General features: G+C 49.8%; 1 protein-coding gene across 1 annotated transcript; it reads right to left on the minus strand.

Annotated features, from left to right (window-relative positions):
• Positions 1–314: 314 nt before the first annotated feature.
• Positions 315–14,651, minus strand: LOC116878908 (keratin, type II cuticular Hb5-like). Its single transcript, XM_032876726.1, has 9 exons — positions 14,229–14,651; positions 11,306–11,514; positions 9,919–9,979; positions 9,230–9,325; positions 8,405–8,569; positions 8,022–8,147; positions 4,399–4,619; positions 1,853–1,884; positions 315–899 (listed from the first exon to the last, which is right to left on the minus strand). Exons 1-9 carry the CDS (start codon positions 14,649–14,651, stop codon positions 760–762), a joined length of 1,473 nt encoding a protein of 490 aa, XP_032732617.1. The 3' UTR covers positions 315–759.
• Between the last annotated feature and the right edge of the window lie 400 nt (positions 14,652–15,051).

Consider the following 15,051-nt stretch of genomic DNA (forward strand, 5'->3'; position numbering starts at 1 on the left):
GCGTTGAGATGGTCAGGGCTTGGGGAAAGGGTGGGGGGTGGGGGGTGGGGAAAACCACAGAGGAGGCAGGCATTCATTTGTTTACTAGAGAAAACTTTGTCATCAATATTTAATCACATACACCCAAAGAGAAAAGGAGCCATAACAGGAATTATCCAAATACAAAACAAAACAAAAACAAAAACAAAAAAACAAAACAAAACAAAACAAAACCCAACCCCCCACCATAAGCACCTCAGCCATTAGCTTCAGTCAGCCTTTCCATCTGGACATATGAAGAGCTGGGGACAGTCGGGGAATGCACAGTCTCTCAGATCAGTGAGGGGCCTCCCGGAACACTGGTCCACTCCCCCACTGCGCCCTCAAGTGCTGAGGTGACATCCCCCCACCCCATATCTGAGGGCAAAGCAGAGGTTACCCACCCATCCCCATTCCCTGACCCAGCTCCTTTCCCAGAGGGCTTGGCACACGGTCAGTGTTTAGTAAATGTCTGCTAACCTGAAGCTAATTGGGGAAGAAAGTGGCTGAGCAGCTTCTATCAAAAAGCTGGACCACCGGCAAGAGACACTCAATGGAGGTGGCGGTCCTGCCATCCCCAGGGTTTGCCCTTGAAGGGTAAGCCATAACCGCAGTAAGGAGGAAACTGGAGAGTTAGTCTGGGTTTGCAGCCAGGGGAAACTCCTACACTGACACTAGGATCTGAGAGAGCAAAGATTTTCCCTCCTGTCCCCACCCCTGCGCCCAACAGACCCACACCTGTTACGCAAACCGCACCGATCTGACACTGGAACAGGTCCCCACTACAGAAGGGGAACAGAGGAGGGCACTGCTGGTGGGACCACGAGGGACAGTGGCACTGAGGTCCCCAAAGACCATGCCGCCCTGGGAACGGCTCACACCTGTGGAAGGAGACACTGAATCAGAATTCTCTTCCATCCCAACATGACATGACCCAGAATTTCTTGGAACCAATGGTTTACTTTCCTCATATTCAGAGGGACCAGCAACATTAATCTTTACAACTCCAGGCAAATCCATACCCTGGATTTGCCTCTGGGCAAATCTGATTCTGGAAGGAGTGTGGTTAGCCAACAGGACACCTAACTCTACTTAAATCAGACTAATGTTGAGATGTGTTTATAGAGCCTTTGAGCAAAGACTGATGGTCACAGTGGAGGAATCATCTAGAAATATGGTTGCTGCAAAGATGAGAAGAACGGACACCTAGCCCAGGAACTACATACACATTGGATTATTAAAGGTAAAGACTTAAGAGTTGCCTGCAGTGGCCCCGAATGATCAGAATAAACATCTCATGTTTCTTATCAAAACCTTGCGGGGCGCCTGGGTGGCTCAGTGGTTAAAGCCTCTGCCTTCGGCTCAGGTCATGATCTCAGGGTCCTGGGATCGAGTCCCGCATCAGTCTCCCTGCTCAGCAGGGAGCCTGCCTCCTCCTCCTCTCTCTCTCTCTGCCTGCCTCTCTGCCTACTTGTGATCTGTCAAATAAATTTAAAAAAAAATCTTTAAAAAAATAAAAAAAATAAATAATTTAAAAAAAAAACTTGTGCCATTTGAGGAACATTCTGTGCGTAACTGAAAAACCTGGGCTATTTTTGCAGAACCAATTAGTGGGGCAGAACTTGTCACCATCATTAGCTCAGGTTTCACGCATGTTCCAGATGGATCCGCATAGGGGCCAAATATTCTTGACCATCCCTTTGTCCAGATCCCAGAGACCTCAGTCCCCTTCTCCCCCACCCAGTGCCCCACAGACAGAGATTCAATCACCCATTAGATGCAACCCAATATTAACACCCAAAAGAACAATGCCCATGACAGACACCCAACTTACAGATATTGACGGAGCCCACGCCTTCACACAAGCTGCAGGGGGCGGGGAGAGAGAGAGAGAGAGAAAGAGAGAGAAAGTGAACATTTAGAAGGGAGTTCCCTGATCCTTCTCAGTTGGGTCTATTCTGCTCCATCCTGAGCAAGGGGACCAGAGCTGAAGGGCTGGGGGAATGCTTCCTACCCACTGCAGAGAGCATCAGTAATGTCCCTGCTCCCAGGGATCCCGAAAGGACAAGGAAATGTTATGTTGCAGGACATAAAAGGCCACTTTATGCCTTGTTTGGTTTTTGCCCATGGGAAGCTGGTATACTGAAAGGGGGACATGGGTTACAGTGAGTGTTATCCTCCTTGTCCCCTGGCTGGAGATTCCAGCATGGCCAAATAAGAGATGGGAACAACCACTACTTAACTGGCCACCTCTAGGTACCAAAAAGCTTGCCTCCCTTCTAATAGACCCATTTTCATCCCATGAGTTTACATGCAACCCCAAATATCCACCTGACTTGATAAAGGCAGAGGGAGGCAGGAGGGTATGGTGGTTAAGAGCCTGGACTCTTGGGCACAAATCTGGCTGAGCCATTTACTAGCTGGGTGAACTTGGACAAGTCACCCAGGTTTTCTGTGCCTCCGTCTCCTCATTTCTGAAACAGAGATGATCATACAGACTTTCCAGGATTGTGGTAAGCTCTATATTGCCAAGCACCTACAAATAGAGCCTGGTACCCAGTAAATTCACTTTATTTGCTATTAACATTAGAAACATCTCATTGATGGTGGGACACTTACATCAATGCAGTGGGCCCCCTTCTCCCTCAGGGCCACCTGTACTTTCTGCTCTATGTCGCCCTCTTTGTTAATCCCCAGCCTCAAACCTGACCCTCCAGTAAAGCTCTAGTCTGAGCCCTTCTGCCCTTGTAGACATCTATGCTTTGGGCTCACTTTCCAGCCACATGACTCTGACTCTCCCACAGCCTTGGAACTGTGCCCTTCCAAAAGATTCTACCCATCACACTGCCTGTGGGACCACATTGCTAGCAGCAGCTGTCTCTGAGTTGAGTGATGATGGTTGCTTTTATTTTCTTGTTTTCTGCAATGAGAATTACTGGTGTAGTCCAATTAAACTTGTTAAATGCCAAGAAGAGAAGATCATTAAAAGGTCAATGGCCACAATAGGCAAGATGCCACACACTAAACCATCTTTTAAAATCTCATGTGTTGGAGACAGTGCCTCATTCGTTATATGGTGGGGTTATTAATACACTAACGATGATGATGATTACAATGAAAGAAAGTTTCACTGCGCAAATGCCCAGTGCTTCAATGAGTGTAAATGAGTGGGTTGGGTGCGTAAGTGTACAAAGGAGGAGGCAGACTCTGGTGGGCTGAGGACATGGACAGAAAAGTTGACCACTTTGGTCAAGCATGGCACAAATCCAGCAGCGTGCCAGCTGCCTTGGGTGTCACACACGTCAGATTTCTAAAACTAACCTGGTTAATAAGGAACCTCTCCATGGTCCAGCCCTGCATGGCCACCTAGAGAGACAGATTCTTATTCTAATCGTAACCTGCTCCTACTTGTGCTTACTATGCACATTAACTCATTTAATCCAACAGCTTAAAGTGATGGGTTTTATGATTATCTGTTTTACAGATTAGGAGGCTGAAGCATAGAGGTTCAGAGTTAGTAAGGGGTAGAGCTGGGATTTGAGCCCAAGTGGTCTGTCTCCCAGCCTGTGATCTTAACCTTTATATTCTACTTCCCCAGTCTAGCCTGCGTCCCAGCGATGGGACCCAACTAGGAGGCCATAATGATGTGGCCACCTCTAGGCTAGAGGCCCCATCACTACCCCGTGTGTAAATCCACATTGCTCCTCCTTTATTTACTTCAGTGCCCCGATTCTTGGCTCAAACTGTCAGCACAGCTTGATGTCTCCTGTCCCTTTCCCACCCCCTCAGCTCTTCTACCTCCTCTTCTGAGAAGCCTCCAACAGCCTCCCTGGGACACTAACCCTGGTCACCTGGAAGGTGGATATATGTCCAATCCTGTCTTCCCCTGCTAAGTAAGGACACTGAGCTGCTCATTTCCATTTATTGGTCCTGAACATGGGACTACAGGGCTCCTTGCCTGTGTACCCCAAATCAAATGACCTTTAACAAACCATTGGAATGATTCCAGCTTTTTCAATCCACTGAGATGTGATTGCAGAAACATCCTTTCAGCCAATGGGATAAAGCAGTTGTCTTGGTACAAGCTTGATGTGCAGCCAGAGGGAAGTGTAAGAGGGCAAAGATCACTGGAACACTAACCAGCAGGAGATCGGTGTAAGCAAAGACACTACCTAGCTGTGACCTTGAACAAGTTCCTTCCCCTCTCTAGGCCTTAGTTTCCCCATCTGAAAATGGAGAATTGGCTGGACTCCATGATTTCTAGAGTCTTTCTTGAGTCTTTCCCAGTTTGAATGCTTTCTGCTTAGAGGATTATAGTTGAGCAAAGCAGTCTTCAAGCCCTCAGTGGGGATGAGAAGTGACCCTGAACCCCATCCTCACCGGCTCTCCTCGCCCTCCAGCAGCTTGCGGTAAGTGGCGATCTCCACGTCCAAGCCCAGCTTGGAGTTCATCACTTCCTGGTACTCCTTGAGCAGGCAGGCCATGTCCTGCTTGGCCTTCTGCAGGGCCTCCTCCAGCCCTACCAGCTTGCACTTGGCATCCCTGAGGGCCGCCTCGCCCTGCTGCTCCGCCTCCACCACAGAGCCCTCGAGCTTGCAGCGCTGTCAGGGAGGAGAGGAGGGAAGGGTTTAGAAGGGGTTGCAGGCTGTGGGAATCCTGGTGGGTCCCCCATGGCCTCAGTTAACCCCATTCAAAATGGTCAACTTGCAAATTAATGAGGCAGGGAAATAATGGCGCTTTGGGGCTTTCTTGCTCCATTTTTGTACCACTTTATAAAATTCAAGTCCCTGGTGAGCCGTTAGGGAGCAATGGAACAGGGCTGGTAATAAGTGGTGATACTATCTGATGTCTGTTTACCGTGGTTAGTTTACAAGGTACTTTCACAGATCTACCTTACCCGCCTACAGTTACTCTGTGAGCTTGTCAGAACAGGCATGGTTATTCCCATTATGCAGATGAAGAAACTGAGACTCAGAGAAGTTGTGACTTGCCCTAAGCTACCAGTGTAATTAGTGTCAAGCCCAGGTTTTCATAGGCCATTCTCTGACCCACTGAGATCAGCATGCTAGAAGAAGTCCCCACCTAACCACCCACCATACTAACTGCAGCCCCTCCCTTCTACCCCACTTAAAACAGAAGGAACTCCCACAACTCAATAGTAAAAGCAAAAACAAAAACAACCCTAATTGGATTTTCAAAATGGGCTAAGAACTTAAAGAGACATTTCTCTGAAGAAGACATATAAATTTCTTGCAGGTACAGAAGAAAATGCTCAATAACATCCTTTTCAAGGAATGGCAAATCAACACCACCATGAGAATCATCTCACACCTGCCTGGTGGGCTATTATCAAAAAAACAAGGTCAGTATTATTGAGGATGTGGAGAAACTGAACCCCTCGCAAACTGTGGGTGGGGATGCAAAAGGGTGCAGCCACTATGGAAAACAGTGTGGAGGTTCCTCAACAAATTAGAAATAGAACTGCCCTATGATCCAGCAATCCCACTTCTGAGTATTTATCCAAAATTATTAAAATCAGGATCTTGAAGAAATATTAACATTCCCATGTTCATTGCAGCACAATTCACCAAAGCCAAGTCATGGGAACAACTTAAGTGTCCATCTACAGAGGAACAGATAAAGAAAACGTGGTATAAACATACAGTGGAATGCTATTCAGCCTTTTATTTTTAAAAAAGGAAATTCTGCATTATACCACAACATGGATGAACCTTGAATACATTATGCTGAGTCTAATAAGGCAAATACAGAAAGACAAACTGCCTGATTCCACTTATATGAAGTATCTAAAATAGTAAAATTTTTTAAAATTTAAATTAAAATTAAAAAGTCAAATTTATAGACTCAAGCAGTGGGATGGTGGCTACCAAGGACTGGACGGAGGGAAAATACGGAGTTACTAATCAATGGCCACAAAGTCTCAGTTAAGCAGGATGAATGAGTTCTAGAGATCCGCTCTACCACACTGTCCACAATCATGTATTGTACACCTAAAGACGCACTAAGAGGGTAGATCTCATATTAAGAGTTCTTACCACAATGAAATAAATATTCTTTAAAAGCATATTAGCATGCAAGCGAGGATAACTTCCAATCTTCTCTAATTTCACTTCCAATACCATTCTCATATTTTATCACCTCAGCTATTAATAGCAATAAATTAATTGTGATACATCTTACACAGTGTTTAAGAACCACGACATAGAAGGGAGAGGACAGAAATCGAGCCACAGATATGTGAAAACTTAGGGTTGGGACAGAGGTAGTATCACAAACCAGTGGGTAAGGAACAGATTACATGATCCATTCTCTTCCTACCCATAGAAACAAATTAACCTAAACCTTACTCCTTATATATACAAAAAATAAAGTTCTGACAGGTTAAAGACCTAAATGTGAGAGGTAAAACTATAAAACTAGTCGAAGACAAGAATGCAAGAGGATACCTCTGTGACCTCAAACCTTCATAGGTATAAACCATTAAGGGAAGAGCTGAGGGTGTGGCCACATCCAGGTTAAAGATTTCCTTTCAGGAAAGCAAACAAACAATGGACAGCCTGAGAGGAGCTGAGCTGCCACAGGCAGAACTAACAGAGGGTTCCCATCTAGACATAGCAGACAAGGAACTGCTGCAAACTGTCAAGAAAAAAGACAGGAATCACCATACAAAAATGAGCAGATGATAGGACTAGGCAGTTCTTAGAATGGGAAATGCAAATGAGTAAGTAAGCCTATGAGGGGACGTTCGACATCACTAGTTAACCAGAGAAATGAAAATTTAAAAAGCAATTTGTTACTAGTTTACACCTATTAGATCCACAAGAATTGGGGTCTGATCATAGCGAGTTTGAGCCGAAGCTGCCGCCTGCCTACGGTGGGACTGTGTGGGAGCACAGGGCTCTAAGTGTTCTTATGGGAAGTAATTCAGTGAACATCCTACAACTCAACAATTCCATTTCTTGCTTTATACCTTCAAGACATCTCTCATGGGGATGTATATGGAAGCACACACTCATGTATAAAAACCTAAAAAATGTTCATGATACAACTGGTGGCACAGCAAAGACTTGGAGGCCAACAGAGTGGACATCCATAGGGGAATGAACAGGAAACTCTGGTTTATGAATATTAATGCATTCAATGCACAGAAAAGATAAAACAGATCATTTAGAGCAACATGCATGGATGTCAATGACTTTGAACTGGCAACAGGAAGAATCAGATGAGATTAATGGCATAATGTCACGATGTAAATCTAAAACACTAAGAAGGGGCGCCTGGGTGGCTCAGTGGGTTAAAGCCTCTGCCTTCAGCTCAGGTCATGATCCCAGGGTCCTGGGATCGAGCCCCACATCGGGCTCTCTGCTCCGCAGGGAGCCTGCTTCCTCCTCTCTCTCTGCCTGCCTCTCTGCCTACTTGTAATCTCTGTCAAGTAAATAAATAAAATCTTAAAAAAAAACACTAAGAAATCTATATGAATTTATTTTGAAGGATGCATATGTATCTATGTATGTAAATATATGTGTGCAAGAGGGATGTATATTAGCTGCATGAGAATGAGTCTGGGGATGGAGGAGAATGGAATGAAGATGAAGGAAAAACCATGCTCCGTTGCAGAGATGCACAGACGGTGGTAGTGAATGGCACTTTGAGCAGAGTGGCGTTGGGTCAGTTCGGGTCTGTGCACCTCAAGTCCATCCAGAGAGGCGGGGAGAGAGACAGCAGGACACAACCTGCCCTAGGCCATGTTGTCTATGTTTAAAGGAGAGAAATGATAAAGGGAGAAGAAGGGAAATCAGAGCAGAATTCAGAGAAGGTAGACAGACCAACCCTCCCCCTAAAATGTTTTGTGCAAACTTCAGAGGCAGGTGGTTAAGCTGGAAGCCTCTCCAAAAAGAGCAGCAGTCCGTCCAGGTAGGAGGGAAGCGGAGAGCAGATCAGAAGCAGCAGGTACACCGGGTGAGGTCTCAGCGCCCCCTGACCTGCTGCTTGGCATTCTCCACCTCCGCTGTGAGCCTCTGCATCAGGCGGTTCAGCTCGTTCAGCTCATCCTTGGTTCTGCGGAGGTTCTCGCCCTGCTGGCTCACGGTGGCTTTCATCTCCTCACACTGTGGGTTGGGGGACCAACACTGAGAAACAGCCAATGGTTGCAACATTGCGGGAGAGGATGCTGGGAAGAACCCTCTGTCCTTCCATGGTCCCACCTCCCACCCCTGCTCTGCTTGGGTGCTGCGGCCCCTCTCAGTGCATGGGCTGCGGCCCCTCTCAGTGCATGGGCCCTCTCAGTGCATGGGCCCCTGTCCCAGGAAGCTCTGGGTTCCAGCTATCATCCTTGCCCAATGGGCAGCCTGGCCCTCCAGATCACCTTGGTTTGGTACCAGGACTCAGCCTCGGCCCGGCTGCGGCTGGCAACATCGTCATACTGAGCCTTGATCTCGGCCACAACCGAGTCCATGTTGAGCTCCCGGCTATTGTCCATCTTGACCACCACCGAGGTGTCCGAGATTTGTGACTGAAGAAGGTAGATTTCCTGTGGGAGATAGCAACCAGTGTCCTCAGCTCCAAATCCCCCTCTAATTCCCATCACTGGAGGTAGAAAACAGTCCCCATCTGAAGCTTCAGGAAGTAAACTGGAGAATTTCAGAGGGGATTTTAAGAGAAAAGGGCTGGAATCTGGACCATGGCCTCAAGGCAAAGAGCAAGGTGGAATTCCATTAAAGCCTGGATCAACCGAGGCTAATTTCTAGGGATAGAGACAAAGGGGGTTACTCCACCTGGGGCCCCAACTATCTATCCATATCAGCTCTAATTATCTGTATAAATGTAATCAACCAGATAATGGGTTTTCTAATTAAGTTTTCATACTACCTGAATTAATAAGACATTATTATCTCTATATACCTATACCTATATTCTCAAATCTCTACTTCATGTTGTACTGTGTAGACAGGCAACGAAACATAGTCTTTCAAATCATTTTAAAGGAAGGACATCATCCGTTTTCATTTTTCAAGGAGGCCTGAGCAAGAGAAATCTTCTCTGGTCACAGAAGGAGAGGGTGGTTAGGCCCTAAAAGAGTTAGGGATGGACAACCCTCTCTAGAGCCAAAGGGCCAAGACAAGCCACAACCCAAAAAGCCCTCCACCCTCTCCTCCCTCACTTGCTCTTCTGGAGATGGGAAGAAACTCACCTCCTCATAGAGGGCCTGCAAGAAGCCCATTTCCTCTCTCAGCGCCTCCACATTGGCCTCCAGGTCAGCCTTGCGCAGGTAGGCAGAGTCTATGTCCTGGTGGACACACACGGGAAAGGAGGGAACATGGGGTCGCTCAGTGCCACTAGACATCAGCACTCTATAGGGGGCCTCGAGGCCATGTTGTGGCCCACTCTTCTCCCATCACAGGAACATCCGTGGAACCAACTAGGAATAGGGAGTGGAGAGAAATCTGACCCCTTACAGACTTTTTTCTGATTCCTCCAGGATTGAAAATCTTCCTGAAGTGGGTAGCTTAGAATCACAGCCCAAAATGTCAGACTGCTACCAGTGAGCCAGACTGGCTGATGGAGCATGACCATGTGGTGGCCACAGAGCCTTGAGTACAGGCCCCAGCAGGTCATGCTTGGCACCCAGGTCAGGCACCACCTAAGCAGCTGGCTCTCATGCCTGAGACCTCATGGTGCTGCTGTCCAGCTCTCTGCAGATGCTCTGATCAGTTCCCATGGTCACTTGTAAATCAATTTCACTCTCACAGGGACATTGCCAACTAATTGGCCTCCATCTGTTAGGGGACTCGAGTGCCTGGCCATGACCACTAGACTGACATAAACTTGGCCTCCAGCATCCAAGATTTCATTCCTCTCTGTGTGGGAAGAGTCACTCACCTTCTTCAGCACCACAAACTCATTCTCGGCTGTGGTCCTGAGAGCCACCTCCTCTTCATACCTGAGGAGACACAGCACAGGTGGAAAGGCCCTTGAGGAGGAGGGCTTTGGGCTGGCCAGAGAGCCTGAGGATTTCAAAACTCCTTGGTTCTACCCTTCACTTGCTGCATGCTTTGCGAGAAGAGGCGTGGCCCCTCTGGGCTTCTATTCTTCAGTCACAAGGAACACACCAAGAAGATACTGGACGCGGAGTTCAAGTCCCTGGTTTCTGGTCCAAGCTTGGACTGAAGTGGCTGCAAAACTCAGGCAAGTCATTGAATCTCTCTGCATCTTGGGTTAAATTGACTGGTGTGCAGGAAGTTTCTCTGGACTTATTTGTGGAATGAATGGAAGACGGATGCTCCTGGGGCAGGGTCTTTCAGCCCCAAAATTGTACAAAACATAAAGCTCCCTGAAGCCATCCCCGGAACGTTCTCTTCCCCTCCCCCAACATCCAAGGACTTGACATTCTGGAAGCACCCCACTGTGCCCAGACTGCTAGGAGACATTTCCACCCCCCTCTCCACCTGCTGGCACTTCGTCTTACTCCTGCCCATGAGGTCATTCCTGCAGCAGCCTGGCCCAGCCAGCAGGAGAACCAGAGTTCTCACGGCACGCTTTCCACAACTTTTTAATAACAGAGTAATTTGGGCTTCTATAAACTCTGAGCTGTGTAATTACCGGCCCTCACACTCACAGAGACTGGGAGACAGACGTTGCCACCTGCAGAGTTGTGCCTGCCTCTGCAGTTACTTCCAGTTAGCATTACCAGGACTGATTGGGAGTGGAGTGGGATTATGTCAGAATCGCCCTTCTCTTTGTCCATATCTACCAGGTAAAGAGGGACAAATTAGCAGTGACCCAGTGAATTTTAACCAGGTAATGGCCAAAACAAACAAGTCAGGTTAAAATGAAAGATTTACATGGACCTTTGAATTGCAGAGCCTTGCAGAACAAGAGCCCAGTGATTTATCTACTGAGTAAATAAAGGAATTATCTGAGCTCATCAGATACCTTGAATGGCATTGGCCAGATCATCGTTGAGATATATCTATCTCCCCAGGGACATTTCCTTTCTTCCCATCCTAGCGCTGACTGCTCCCAAGTTCTTCCCTCCAGCCCAGTGATCTCTACCCTCCCGTTTCATCATTCCTTTCTCTGGATCTCCCCAGGACAGGGCCCACAAGGGCCGGGAGCGGAGACCAGGTGGAGTCAGCTGAGGAAACAGAACCATCTGAGTGGCCGCCTGAAATGACCCTGACCTTCAGCCATCTCTACCTCCAGGATAGTTGGGAGGGGCCAAAACCTGCTCCACACCCATAAGTACCCCCGGCCTGGCTGCACTCACTTCTTCTTGTAGCCCTCCATCACCTCCTGCACGTGGTTGAGCTCCGAGGCCAGCCTCCCACTGTCAGCCTCCATGCACTCGGCCTCCCGCCTCAGCGTCTCGATGTAGCCCTCGAACAGGGGCTCCAGGTTGCTCTCACAACACTTGCGGTCCTGGTAGAACTGCCACTTGGTCTCCAGCAGCTTATTCTGCTGCTCCAGGAAGCGCACCTGCAACCCAGGGGGCAGGAAAAAGACTCAGGGGGAGCCCAGGATCCCGGAGCCCTCACTGCCCTTGGGGAGAGCCCCTGACCTGCAGCAGCCTGTGACCTTCCCCCAAAGTCCAAATCATTTGGCAAAGCCTGGAAGCGCAGGTCACAGCTCTTCCCCCAGTCGTGTTCCCTCACCCTATCCCCATCTCCCCGTAGAGGAGTGTGATGTGGTTTTCTGCACAGAATGAAGTAGCATCTGATCCTGCAAAAACACCCCAGGCCAGGATGGGGGCGAGGGCACAAAATCAAAGAAGGTCACGTCCTAATCCATGGAACCTGGGAATAGGTTACGCTACATGACCAAAGGGACTGTGTACTTGGAATTTAGGTATGGCGTTGAAGATCAGGAGATCTGGAATTATCCAGATGGCCTCAAGGGACCAAATGGGCCTTTTTTAAAGTGGACAAGGAACCAGAAAGTGGAGAGGGTCACGGAAGGAGGAGGTGGACGAGAGATTCAGAACCTGAGACAGCCACCACCGCGGTCACCAGCTTTGGAGGTGGAGGGAGAAAGGGCCTGAGCCAACCAATGCCAGTGGCCTTTAGAAACGGAAGCAGCTCTGGCAGCAAGCAGCAAGGGAATGGGGACCTCAGTCTTACGATCGCGAGGAACTCAATACTGCCGAAAGCCTGCACTTCCCTGAAAACAGGTCTCCCCTAGGGCCAACAGCTTGATGTCGGCCTCAGGAGATAAGAAATTCGTGTTGTTTTAAGCTACTCAGTTTGTGGGCATTCTTAGGGCATTTAAATATGCATCCACCATACTCTCCCTCACTCTGATCCTGGGGTGTGAGAGCCCAGTTGCGGGGGCCCCGGACCGGGAGTTAGGAGACCTCCCACTGGCTGACTCTGCCCCTAACCAGGTCCCTGTGCCTCCTTCTCTCTGAGCTTCCCGGTAAACTGAGGCAGCAGCCGTACATCAGCAAGATCACACAGGGAGGCCCCAGGCCTTTTCTGCCCTGCCCACGTGTTTTATCTGACCAGCAAACTGCTTTATAGAAATTGAATTCGTTGTCAACATTTAATAACTGAGTAATTTCCGGCAAGAGTCTGGATCTCCGTGACCTTAACAGACCAGAGGCTCAGGTGGTGCTGGGCGTGGGTCTGAAGGTGGGTCTCAGCGGCTCCCCCTCCAGCAGGCATGCATCTCAGCTTGGCTTCATTCGGGTCCTACCAGGCCCCATGCCCTTGCCAGCCCTACACTAGGTGATCTCCTCCCAAGCCGTAATCTTCTGGGGGCACAAACCTGGAAGAAAGCACACTTCAACTGCCTATTATTGTGGAAAAAGAAACCAAACCCTAATTAACCAAAGGCAACTGCCCTGGGTCGCCGCATGCAGACCCACTCTCTGGCTTGCCCGCTCTGCAGGCTTAAACCACCCTGGGAGATACACTTTACACACCCAGAGCTCATTATGAAAAGGTGGGGGGGGCTGTCAGCCACCTCAGGGGAGGGAAAGCCAGCCTGGGGAGGGAGTGTGACTGGAACGTACTGCTTACAACTGAGACTTCACAGCTGGGTGCTGCTGCCCAGAAGGCCGTGTGCAAATGTCCATGCATGCTCAGGGCCCTCACTGTGCTTTTGAGCAAATTAGGCAAGGAGGCCACTCCAGGCAGATGCAGGCTCCTGCCAGGGTACACAGCCCAGTGAGCAGAGCATGGGCTGGATTTCAAGTCCCCCCACCACCCCACACCCTTGGTGCATGTCCTTGTGAAGTGAAGACACTGCATGATGTGCTGATAGCAGGGGAGAGCCGGCAGTGTGTTAAGAATAGATGTAGGGGGCGTCTAAGTGGCTCAGAGGGTTGAGCCTCTGCCTTCGGCTCAGGTCATGATCTCAGGGTCTTGGGATCGAGCCCCACATCGGGCTCTCTGCTCAGCAGGGAGCCTGCTTCCTCCTCTCTCTCTGCCTGCCTCTCTGCCTACTTGTGATCTCTGTCTGTCAAATAAATAAAATCTTCAAAAAAAAAAAAGAATAAATTTGGGGCCCCTTTGCTTACAGAGATGCCCATTCCTGATGGTGGCATTTGTCTGAGAGCAAAGCTCCCACGCACCATCACCCTGTGTGCGTCCACCTACGAAGTCCCTGGGCGTAGACAGGCACACCATTGTGTGTGGCTGCCCTCCCACAGAGAGGCTCTCAGACGGAACACGACCGAGTCAGAGGAAACCAGAGCCCGGCATCCAACCAGAAAGTGGGCTCAGAGAGTGCACCATCAGGAAAGCACAATTCCACAGCCCCTGCTGGGGCTTCCCCTGAAGTTTCTCAAGTCACTGTCTTTAATCTGTGTCCGTATTAGGTGGGGAAGCGCACCCAGGGCAGAAGTCGTGGAACTCACAGCCTGCCTACCCTGTCCCCACTGGAAGGAGCAGGAGATGAGCTTCTGGCTCCTCCTCTTCCTGGCTCCCCTGTCCACCCTGGAAGTAGTGGCATCTCCTCTAGGAGGGGGGTCAGACCCCAGCCTAGCAGACATGCCATGGACATACTCTCAGGTCTTGCTGGGCAGGGAAGCAGCTTCAATGGAAACCAAGAGCCCGATTCAGTCATGCTCTCAAGGCCACCTGCTGAAGGGTAGCAGGCCTGGGGCGCAGAGTGAACCCAGCTCATCTCTGGGCTCCAAGTCCTTTGCCCATTCCCATGGCACTTCCCCAGAGCGCAGCCCGCAGACCCACCTTGTCGATGAAGGCAGCGAACTTGTTGTTAAGATTCTTGATCTGCTCCTTCTCCTCGTGCTTCACACACTGCGCATTGGGGTCGATCTCCAGGTTGAGGGGTGTGAGGAGGCTCTCGTTGACAGACACGCTGGTGATGCAGGGCGGGCTGGGCCTGAAGAGGCCCCCCACCCGGTAGCCGAAGCTGCTCCCGCTGCGTAGGGGCCATCCACAGCTCACTGCTGTCCTCGGGGACCCCAGAGCACACAGGCTCCGGCTGCCGAAGCCCCCCAGGCGCCGGTAGCTGGGACCTCCAGGACTGCCCCCGCGGGAGGCCAGGACACCCGTGCAGCTACGGGCCGAGGGCTTGGACACGACCACAGAGCAGGAGCTGAAGTTCCTGACCCCGGAGTCGGAGCCGAGATGGTAGGAACGGCTCGCCATGCCTCTGCCGTGCAAGGCAGTGCGGGGAAGGCGGAGAGGATGGAAGTGCTCAGGTCTCACGCTGGAGACCTGTCAATGCCCCTGCCTTTTATGGGGTAGATGACAGGCCTCCCAACAACATAAAAGGCGGGAGAAAGTTATTAATCCCATTTATGAGCGTGGGAATCTCCCGCTAGGCAGACCGAGAAGGAAAGCTGAAACTTGTCTCCTTTAATAAGCATGTGGAGGAGACCCCGTGTCACAGTCAACCTGCCCCTTGCTGCCTTTTCCACCCCACAGGCCTAGACACGGCTCTTAAGCCCCTAATTCCCCTCCTACCCTGTGAGTCCACTGCCGTCATTATCCCACATGGGCAAGTGGGGACTTGGGCAGATATACATTCCTGAGACGCCAAGGGTCC

This window comes from Lontra canadensis, unplaced genomic scaffold (genome assembly GCF_010015895.1).
Source record: "Lontra canadensis isolate GAN:19392208 unplaced genomic scaffold, GSC_riverotter_1.0 scaffold59, whole genome shotgun sequence".
Taxonomy (NCBI): domain Eukaryota; kingdom Metazoa; phylum Chordata; class Mammalia; order Carnivora; family Mustelidae; genus Lontra; species Lontra canadensis.